At 48.0% G+C, this 11,313-nt stretch overlaps 1 protein-coding gene across 1 annotated transcript; it reads right to left on the reverse strand.

Moving 5' to 3' along the window:
• Window positions 1-6,071: 6,071 nt before the first annotated feature.
• On the reverse strand, window positions 6,072-7,055 carry LOC137164029 (olfactory receptor 10D3-like). Its single transcript, XM_067564612.1, has one exon. The coding sequence runs from the start codon at window positions 7,053-7,055 to the stop codon at window positions 6,072-6,074; it is 984 nt and encodes a 327-aa protein (XP_067420713.1).
• Between the last annotated feature and the right edge of the window lie 4,258 nt (window positions 7,056-11,313).

Raw genomic sequence — 11,313 nt, forward strand, 5'->3', positions numbered from 1 at the left:
GTGTCTAAGCGGTGCCTGCCACAAAGGGGTGCCAGTCCCTGATCATCTGTGCGGTGCTTGGCACAAGGGAACATCCAGCCCAGGCAAGGCAAATCCGGTTAAATTAGGTTAATTAACATGCACCTGTGGAGAAGCAGGGCTGGAAAGGTTGATGGAGCCCAGCTGGGAAGGAACAGGTGGGGCTGGTATAAAGCCAGGAAGTTGGCAGCCACCACTCTCTGGGAGAAGGGGCAGGGGGTGTTTGGGGCTATGGAGTGAAGCAGTGAGTCCCTGGAAAGAGGGAGTATGGTCTGGTAAGCCCAGAGAGGGGGTGAGCCGGCAGAGCTCCAGGGAAATAATGAGAGGGGCTAGCAGCAAGCAGCCCATCGTTGCTAGACAGAGGGTTGCCCTGGGCTGGACCCTGCAGTAGTGGGTGGGCCTGGGTTCCCACCCCACCCACTGGGGCAGCGGCACAGACCTGGCCATGGAGCAGAAGGCTGTTTTGTCTGCTGAGACTTTCCTACCCTGGAAGGGGAGGATTTAAATGACCTGGCCAGAGGGACAACCCACGAAGATAGAGCACTCTGAGTTTCAGAGACATGGCAGGGTGCATGGATGAGCAGCAGAAGGAGGTGCTGGGCCTGGAAGGTGAGACTCCCCAGGCACCCTAGCGGTGAGTAGACCCCGTGATGGTCCCGACTCTGTTATTGTTTGTCTGTGCAGCACTGGCACGCCGGTGTCCTGATCTCTGTGGCTCTGTGTGTCTGGGTGGCACCCGGCCAGGTGGGATCCTGATCTCGCTGGTACTGTTTGTCTGTGCAGCCCATGGCAGAACAGGGCTCCGGTCTCCGTTGGGCCTCCAGGCGCTACCATAATAGAGGCAATAAGTATAAATGAGATCTGCCAGGCTGGCCTAGACCTGGGGCACTTGACTTGAAGCTCTCCTAGGAAGCCTTTCACCTCTAGGTCTGCAGGCTGAACGCTGCCCAGATTGCGAGCAGCCAAGAGCCATGGCATTCAGAGAAAAGGGCTGCATCCCTTGGGGTCATTTTCATCAGTGAAGGATCTGGGCCAGGGTTCTTCAAAAAGATGCAGAGACCTTTCCTCCTGCAAAGGCTGCTCGTGCGGTCGCAGTGCTGGGCTGCATTCCAGGATCTCTCTTTGAAAGAAACGTGCCCGGGTGTGTGCACATGGCATGTTAACAGACAAGCTGCCAGTATGCAGCGCTCAGTGACGTGTAGCAGAGTTCCTGCCATTTGTAGGAGCAACACAACTTGCTGTTGTGGGCAGATTGCAACTCGGGAGACTTGGGTTCAAGATTTGCACAGACTGCCTGGGTGACTTTGGGTGAGTTACATAGGGCATGTCAAAGGAGGCATCAAGTCCATTGGGGCTCTATGAAAATCCCTGACAACCTCTCTGCTGCTCAGCCTGTGAAATGGGGATGAAAACCCTTCCGTCCCTCACAGGAGTGAGGTTAGATGTGCTGGTGTAAATGAGGGGCCATGGAGGAACCCAGAGCGATGCATGCACTCAAGTAGAAATGGTATCTTTCCAAGGTTCCTCACACTTCCCCTAACCCTTCACCTAGCTCAGCCAGATGCCAGGAAAAAGAACCTTTGAAATTAAGCTGGTCAGGAAATTTCTGGTGTTTTGTGTATGTGGATCTCTTTCGTTGTTGTTTTTTTTGTTTTGTTTTGTTTTTTTGGGGGGAGGGCATGTTCTTGGCAGGATAATGCCAATTTTTCTAAAACAGAACTGCTCATTAAACAGTGTTGGTTCAATGAAACACCTGACCCAAAAAAATAGATTTTTGTATAAAATTTTTCTAGATTGTCGAAGCATCCCGTTCCAATCTTGTCACACCAGAAAGTTGTAAGGTTTTAGAGTGAAAACAGCTCTTGGTTTAGACATTTTAAAAAGGGAGAAGGTCAATATGGACTGAAAAACTTTGAAATGATCAGAATAAAACATTTATTTTCCCCCAAGTGAATTTTTTGCAGTTTACACTGTTGAGATTTTGCTTTTTTCCGTTCTGACAAATTTCAAAATGTCAAAAAGTCTCATGAGATGGGAAAACCTTTTCCCACCCAACCTTGCTTTGAAAGGAGACCTGCTCACATGTAGTCTGACAGACATGCACCTTGGCGTCTACACATTGCAGCCAAAAGTTAAAGTGAATTTGCTCAGTGTACAAAGACCTAGGGGCATTAACTGCACTGGTGCTCTGGTGAGTTTTGCCAGCTGGGGATATGACCTGCCTTACGTTAGAGCTGTCTCTGTACCTACAATGTAAAGCAGTGTCTGTGTTAGAATTTAGCCAGGAAATGAAGGTTCAAACCTCTCTTTTGATCGAAATGTGCCATGACCTCGCCAATGGCCATGGCTAATGACCCAAGCACTGCATTCACCCTGACTCAGAGAGTACGTCTACACAGGGATAAAAGACTTGCCACACAGCCACGGCTGGCATAGGTCAGCTGCAGGTTTTTGATCCCTGTGTAGACATGCCCAGAGAGAACAGGGCTATCTACTGAGCCCCCCACCCTCTTCCCTCCAGCACAGTGCCCCCGAGAACTTTCCTGGGACATTGGGATTAGCACTGACTCCAAGCACATCCGAGTGGGTCGCTCACTCCACGCTCTGTAAAGCAGCATCCTCTAGCAGAGCACTGGACTCAGACTGACTGGCGGGGGGCTGCATGTGGGGAGAGGCTGGGCCTGAGATACCAGCCAGAGCAGTGTTCTGTCAGAATTGGTGCATTAAATTAAGCAAGGCACTTTCGTGTACTGATCTTTGCCAGCACCAGGTGCAATCTGCAGGAGTGCTCCATTCAAGCAAGGCCCCCCGGGCTCTCCTCACTAAAGAAATACGTGGGTCATCTTCACTTTGCCCAAACCAGGCTTCTCATAATGTCCCCTGGAGGCATCATCATCATGTGCTTAAAAACACAGCAAAAGTCAACAGCTTAATATTGGCGCAGCTGTGAGCGACCTTGAGGAAGAGAAATACACAAGGGGCCGGGCGGGGGGAGTGAAGAGGAGGAATGGCAGAAACAAGGTGCAAGGTTATAAGACACTGCAAAGAGAAAAGCTACGTCAGAGCTGAAGGAGAAATGTAAACAAATGAGTCATAGAAACAGACCCCCACCCCTCAACCCCCTCAGATAGACACTGAGGAACAAGGAGATGAAAGACACCCTGATGAGACCAGGGGGGCAGGAAACTGCCCAGGCCTGAGCTGTGATTTATGCTGCCTTCAGCAGGAGTTGCCTGAGAACTGGATGACTTGGAGATGGTTCTCAGGACTCCTAGGTCTATACGTGGCTCTGGGAGGAGCGTAGGGGTCTAAAGCTTGAACTCCTGGTTTCGAGCCCTTCTGCTGGGGGCGTTTGTTCCAATACTCTTATGGCTAGAGAAGCACAGCTTGGCATGCGTGACTCTTGGATTGCATTTCTCTTTCATGTGGTAAGAGCAGGGTGAGGTGGGGGGGTCAGGACTCCTGGGTTCTTTTTCCATCTCTGCCACAGACTCACTGTATGACCTTGGTCAAGTCACTTGGCATTCATTTCTCCATCAGGGTTATTTTCTGGCTGCACAAAAGCCAGGGAGGCAAGGCTAAATTCATTCAGGCCTGGTTGGAGGTGGGGCTGCAGTCACAGGGGCCACAGACAAGCCATTCTGACCACTGGAGGGGTGGGGCATGGGATTAGCATCGTGGGGCAGGAGCTATGTCTTTGTTCTGTGGCACAATGGGGTCCTGGGCCATGACTGTGGCTCTTATGTCCTAATGCAAAAAGGAAAAGGAAAAACAGAATTTCAGGATCCTATAAGAAGGGATCCCAGGGAAGAATTCAGTGTGTTTGACGTTCTTTAGGGACATAGCAATGGCCAAACTGCATCAGCCCATTGGTTCGTCCATGCCCTAATCCCACCCCTTGGAACTGTCCACGCTCTTCAGCTCATACAAAGAAAATTACGTATGTCACCCCGTGGTCTTATTTTTGTAAACCCCCACTCCAGCCCCTGCTATGCCACATGAACACGTCTTGTCTCCCGTCAGCACGTCCCGTCTTTGGAGCACACTCTGTCTCTCGGTCTAGTGCCACACTCTGCACAATGGGGCCATGAACCTTGACAGGGATCCTGGACAGGCCCTTCAGTGCTACAAAAGACCATGTTCAATATTTCACAAGGGAGGCTAGATCTGTGGTGAGGGTGCTGGAGTGGGACTCCAGACAGCCCGTCTCAGTTCCCAACTCCGCTGTAGACTCCCTATGTCATTTGATGTGTGTGTGCCTTAGTTTCCCATCTGTAAAATGGGGATAATGATGCGTCTTTTGGCAATTTAGAGCATCAGCTCCTTAGGGCAAGGACTGACCCTGCACAGTACTTGCCACAATGGAGCCAGAGCTCTAGGCATTGTTAGAGATCCACACGGCGTTAAATAGGATAGATCCCTGACTGCTGTGAATCTGCTCTACATGCACTGGAGTCCATGGACCAGATTCCCAACTGGAGTGAACCAGCCGTAGCTCCGCTGGAGTCAGTGGTTCAGATCGCCAAGTGATGTCAAAGTGGCCATCGCTACATGCAGTGAGATTTCTATACATTTCTGGCCCAGTAGAATTACTTTCCTTAGTGCCCAGCTGATTGTGTGTTGTTGTAAGCAGGTTTTCAGTTGCAGAAGCTCCCTTTCCCATCTAGAGGGTGATGTTTACCCCTGTGCAGGTCCCTTGAAAACCCAATTTTCCATCAAAGAAAAGCTTCAAAGGAAAATGTACAACTAGTTCTTGACGACAATGATGAGGGGGTTTATACAACTCACAATGTTCATGATTCATGTAAATGTCTGATCCTTTTCTGAAATCTACTAAGCTGTTGATCTCAATAATGTCTTGTGGTGATCAGTTTTTCAGGCTAAGTGTGCAAATATAATAAATATTTTAGGACGTAAGTGGTATATAACCGTTAAACTCACCCTCTGCAAAAACAAATGAACATAATATCACACTTCCGCTTTCGGCTGGGAATTTCAAAGAGGCCTAAAGGGAGCTAGGTGTCTAATTCCCATGGACTTTTAACTTCCTTGGGCCCTTTGGAAACCCCAGCCTCCAAGTCCAACTTTTTTTTCCTTTCATGTTTTTATTGTTTTCTTAAATTTCACTTTGTATTTGCCAGTCTCATAAATGGGTCCAGTCCTCGCCACACACTGGTTTTCAGCTTTATTTTTAATTTGCACACCAAGAAGAAACACAGGCAACTTAGAGACAAGTTCCAATAAAACAGCTGAGGGTGAAAAACAAAAAACACCCCTCATTTTAGTCCTAGGTTTAGGTTTTATACACATTGAATGTTGCTCAAAATTCAAATGCAACGGATGCAGAAGACACAATACATATGTACAAGAAGTCCAAAATACAGTGCCTGTGAGGAGTGTAGAGTTCTCACATCCATTAAATCTCCTATTAGCATGTTTTCTTCCTTTTTGATTTCTCTTTCTATCTCTCTGTCTGAGTAGAGGGTAACATTTACAAAACCACCAAAGTGACTTAGCAGAGTAAGCCCATTTTCAAAAGCCATTAAGAAACCCAGTTCTCCCTGGGAGCTAGGTGTTTTTGAAAGATCCCACTGGTGCCTAAATATCTTTTAAAAGTTGGCCTAAGCTCTAGATTTACAAAGAGGATGAGGTGCCTAGTGGGATGCACTAAGACTCCTCGATAGGTCAGGTGCTGCTGACTTTGGGTCCGTGCCAGCTGATGAAGGGAATCATTTTTTTTTTCCTTTTTTTGAGTTTGTAGAAGATGCTGTCCTGGCTTCTGTAGATTTCTGTAGATTTGTGCAATGAGGCTGAGATTTTCAAAGTCAGCTAGAAGATTTGGTTCTCCAATTCCTATTAATTGTAATGCAGACTAAGTATCCCTATCCTTTAGGCAGCTTTGAAAATATCAGCCTGAAAGCATGTCCAAGACAGCTAGATGCTTTTAGGAGCACTTCTATGATTTGTAGAGCTCCAGATATACAGGTAGGGCTCTACACAGAAGGAGAGAGACAGACTCTCACATAAGCCATATAAGAGCTATGCAGATGAATTCATAGACATATTTCAATGCTCATCCACATGCTACTTCTGCAGATGCAGCACATCAACGTGCAGTCATCTGATCCCCTCTGTTTCCGCAGAGCCCCTTTCACCTCCTTGTTCCTCAGTGTGTAGATGACCGGGTTCAGCATGGGCGCTACCGCATCGGCAGAGATCTGCAGAGCGGTCGCCACCACTTTGCTCAGCTGTGGCTGCGTGTAGATGATAGTGCAGGGCCCAAAGAACAGCGTCACCACCGTCAGATGTGAGGCGCAAGTGGAGGCTGCTTTGCGTCGCCCTTCGGCTGAGTTCATCTTCAGGATGGAGAATACGATGCGGACGTAGGATAGGAGGATGAGAAAGAAGCAGGTCATGGGCACCAGGCCATTATTGGTGAAGCTCACTGTCTCGATGATGTATGTGTCCGCGCAGGCCAGCTTGGTCACCGGGAAGATGTCACAGAAGTAAAAGTCTATCACATTGGGCCCGCAGTAGGGCAGCGTGACAGTCAGGCTGGTGAAAATGGTGGCGTGAAAGGAACCGGTGATCCAGGTGCCGGCAGCCAGGATGGCGCACACCCTCCAGTTCATGATGATCAGGTAGCGCAGCGGGTGGCAGATGGCCACGTACCTGTCAAAGGCCATGACAGTGCAGAGCAGGCACTCGGTGCTGCCTAGGAACTGGAAGAAGAAGACCTGAGACATGCACCCGCCCAGCGAGATGGTTCTACTCTTGGCCCAGAGACTGACCAGCAATTTAGGGGTGCTGACTGAGGCGAATCCAAGGTCCACCACAGAGAGATTGCAGAGGAAGAAGTACATGGGGGTGTGCAGGCGGGAGTCCGCGAGGATGGCTGATAAAATGAGCAGGTTGCCCAGTAGGGTGCAGAGGTAGAAAGCTAAGAAGCCGATGAAAAGGATGGTCTCATGGCCTTTGGTGTTGGGGATCCCTAACAAAATGAATTCTGACACCACAGTGCGATTCTCCATTTCCATACGAGTCTGGGTCATTCCTGGAAGCATAGAGATAATGCAGCCAGATTAGCAATCTCAATAAATTATGGTTGTTTATTCCTTAGCACACCACAACTTAATCTACAAGGGTAAACTTTTCTAACCATCATAAATTAGGTGAAAGTGAGTGGAGAATCAGGACTCTAATATTTCATCAATTCTATTTGATGCTACTCAATTTAATTGTTCTTTCTTCTTTTCCATTCAACCATCTTCTATCTATTCAGTTCTTATAGAGCATACTAAGAAGAAGTACATGGGGGTGTGCAGGCAGGAGTCAGTGAGGATGGCTGATAAGATGAGCAGGTTGCCCAGCAGGGTGCAGACGTAGAAAGCTAAGACGACGACGAAGAGGATGGTCTGAATGCTGTCAGTGTGGTGGATTCCTAAAAGGATGAAATGAGTCACCACAGTGTGGTTGACCAACCCCACAGTGGACTCAATCCTGGGGTAGGGGAGAGAAATAATGCCAATGAGTTAGTGAAACCAAAAAAAATAACATCCTTTTTATACCTTCTATGCTCACCCTTCCTTCCACTGTCGCCGCTTTACTGCATGTCACCCCATTACTCCCTTTCATTCGTAGTAGTTTATATTGACATCATTTTCATGCCTGTTGGGATCAGGTCCTCACTGTGCAGTGCAGAACTCAGAAAGAGAAAATGTCTGCCTTCAAGATCTTACAATCCAAAGATGAACAGACAAAGGGGATGTTCTACTCTATCCTACTCTATTCCAGTTTCTTCTCCTATCCTCTTCTAATTTCTTCAACTCTATTCTATACAGGCTCTTACCCATCTTTATCACGACAGCATCTTAGATTCTTCCAGTGGTGGAACCTTTGTCATATGTTTGTTCTTTCTCTCATCCTCTCTGCAGAGGGATTATTGTGTGTGCAGTAGAATAGTTTCTTTGGCAGGGATTCATTTTTATCAGTGTAGGTGCTGCTCTGTGTTTGTGTTAAAGGAGAGGGTGAGGATGCAACATACGAACAAATGAATGTGGTGAAGAATTGTCCCAGTTATGTTTAATGATATGAATTGTTTGGAGGTTTTTATGCGGGTAAGAGAGACAGGGAAAAGGAAAAAAGAGGAATTGTGACAGCTTGTCATTTGCTCAGCCATGATCAGCAGGCTGTGTTCTGTAAATATCACAACAGGGGATTTTTAAGGTCAGGTTAGAAGGACAATAATGAAGTGTCTATTTGCATTTTCTCAAGGAGTTTTCCCCATGCATGAGAGGTGCTGTTGGAAGGGAGAAGGGGCCGTGTTGGGGTTATCACATGCTGGCTCCACTACACAGCTTACAGCAGCGTCGCTGATGGGACAGAGCTCTACCGTCAGTTTAAATACTCGAGCACCAACGAGCAGCAGTAGCTATGTCAGTGGGAGAAACTCTCCTGTCTCCATTCCTGGGGCCGGTTTTGTTCAACATCTTCATTAATGATCTGGAAGATGGGGTAGATTGCACCCTCAGAAAGTTTGTGGATGACACTAAGCTGGGGGAGTGGTAGATATCCTGGAAGGTAGGGATAGGATACAGAAGGACCTAAACAACATGGAGGATTGGGCCAAAAGAAATCTAATGAGGTTCAACAAAGAAAAGTGCAGAGTCATCCACTTAGGAAGGAAGAATCCCATGCACAGCTACAGACTGGGGACCGACGAGCTAGGAAGCAGTTCTGCAGAAAAGGACCTGGGGGTAACAGTGGATAAAAAGCTGGATATGAGTCAGCAGTGTGCCCTGGTTGTCAAGAAGGCTAATAGCATATTGGGCTGCATTAGGAGGGGCATTGCCAGCAGGACGTGGGAAGTGATTATTCCCCTCTATTCGGCATTGGTATGGCTGCATTTAGAGTATTGTGTCCAGTTTTGGGCCCCCCACTACAAAAAGGATGTAGACAAGTTGGAGAGAGTCCAGCGGAGGACAACAAAAATTGTTAGGGGGCTTGAGCACAGGACTTATGAAGAGAGGCTAAGGGAACTGGGCTTGTTTAGTCTGCAAAAGAGAAGAATGAGGGGGGATTTGATAGCAGCCTTTAACTACCTGAAAGGGGGTTCCAGGGAGGATGGAGCTAGGCTGTTCTCGGTGGTGGCAGATGACAGAACAAGGAGCAATGGTCTCAAGTTGCAGTTGGGGAGGTCTAAGTTGGACATTAGGAAAAAGTTTTTCCCTAGGAGGGTGGTGAAGCACTGGAATGGGTTACCTAGGGAGGTGGTGGAATCTCCATCTTTAGAGGTTTTTAAGCTGAGGCTTGTCAAAGCCCTGGCTGGGATGATATAGCTGAGTTTAGTCCTGCTTTGAGCAGGGGGTTGGACTAGTGTCATCCGCAAACTTGCTGAGGGTGCAAACTACCCCATCTTCCAGATCATTAACAAAGATGTTGAACAAAACGGGCCCCAGGACCGACCCCTGGGGAACTCCGCTTGTGACAGGTTGCCAGCTAGACATGGAGCCATTGATCACTACTCATTGAGCCCTATGCTCTAGCCAGTTCTCTATCCATTTTATAGTCCATTCATCCAACCCATACTTCTTTAACTTGCTGATAAGAATACTGTGAGAGACAGTATCAAAAGCTTTGCTAAAGTCAAGGTATATCACATCCACCACCTTCCCTACATCCACAGAGCCAGTCACCTCATCATAGAAAGCAATCAGGTTGGTCAGACATGACTTTCCCTTGGTGAATCCGTCTTTACTGTTCCTGATCACCTTCCTCTCTTCCAAGTGCCTTAAAATGGATTCCTTAAGGACCTGCTCCATGATTTTTCCAGGGATTGAGGTGAGGCTGACCGGTCTGTAGTTCCCTGGATCCTCTTTCCTCCCTTTTTTGAAGATGGGCACTATATTTGCTTTTTCCAGTCCTCAGGGACCTCCCCCTGTTGCCACGAGCTTTCAAAGATAATAGCCAATGGCTCTGAAATCACCTCAGCCAACTCCCTCAGCACCCTCGGGTGCATTGCATCCGGCCCCATGGATTTGTGAATGTCCAGTCCTTATAAATAGTATTGAACCCGTTCCTTCAGCACTGCGGGATGTTCGCCTGCTTCCCATTCTGTGCCACCCAGTACGGCAGTCTGGGAGCTGATCTTGTCTGTGAAGACAGAGGCAAAAAAGGCATTGAGTACCTCAGCTTTCTCCACATCCTCCGTCACTAGGTCGCCTCCCTCATTCTCTAAGGGGCCCACACTTTCCCGAACCTTCCTCTTGTTGGCCACATGCCTGTAGAAACCCTTCTTGTTCCCCTTCACTTCCCTTGCTAGCTGCAACTCCAATTGCGCTTTGGCCTTCCTGATTTCATTCCTGCACGTTTGAGCAGTGTTTATATAATCCTCCCTAGTCATCTGACCAAGCTTCCACTTCTTGTAAGCTTCTTTTTTGTGTTTAAGTTCGCCAAGGACATCTTTGTTAAGCCAAGCTGGACGCCTACCATATTTGCTATTCTTTCTGCACATTGGGATGGTTTGCTCTTGTGCCGTCAATAAGGTCTCTTTAAAATACAGCCAGCTCTCCTGGGTTCCTTTCCCCCTCATATTAGCCTCCCAGGGAATCCTGCCCATCACTTCCCTGAGGGAGTCAGAGTCCGCTTTTCTGAAGTCCATGGTCCGTATCCTGCTGTTCTCCTTTCTTCCTTTCATCAGGATCCTGAACTTGACCATCTCATGGTCACTGCTGCCTAGGTTGCCACCCACTTCTACTTCCCCTACCAAATCTTCCCTGTTTGTGAGCAGCAGGTCAAGAGAAGCATGGCACCTAGTTGGTTGCTCCAGCACTTGCACCAGGAAATTGTCTGCGACACTCTCCACAAACTTCCTGGATTGTTTGTGCTCTGCTGTATTGCTCTTCCAGCAGATGTCAGGGTGATTGAAGTCTCCCATGAGAATCAGGTCCTGTGAACTGGAAACTTTCCCTAGTTGAGTAAAGAAAGCCTCATCTACCTCATCCTCCTGGTCTGGTGGTCTGTAACAGACACCCACCATGACATCACGCTTATTGTTCTTGCTTCTAAGCTTAACCCAGAGACTCTCAACTGGCTTATCTCCAGTTTCATACTGGAGCTCAGAGCAGTCATAGTGCTCTCTTACATACAGTGCAACTCGTCCCCCCTTTCGCCCCTGCCTTTTCTTCCTGAACAGTTTATACCCATCCATGACAGCGTTCCAATTGTGAGAGTTATTCCACCAAGTCTCAGTTATTCCAATCATGTCGTAGTTTCTTGACTGTGCCAGGACTTCCA

The sequence above is a fragment of the Emydura macquarii genome, unplaced genomic scaffold, assembly GCF_026122565.2.
Source record: "Emydura macquarii macquarii isolate MOO-44397 ecotype Brisbane River unplaced genomic scaffold, CSIRO-AGI_Emac_v2 contig_2654, whole genome shotgun sequence".
Taxonomy (NCBI): domain Eukaryota; kingdom Metazoa; phylum Chordata; order Testudines; family Chelidae; genus Emydura; species Emydura macquarii.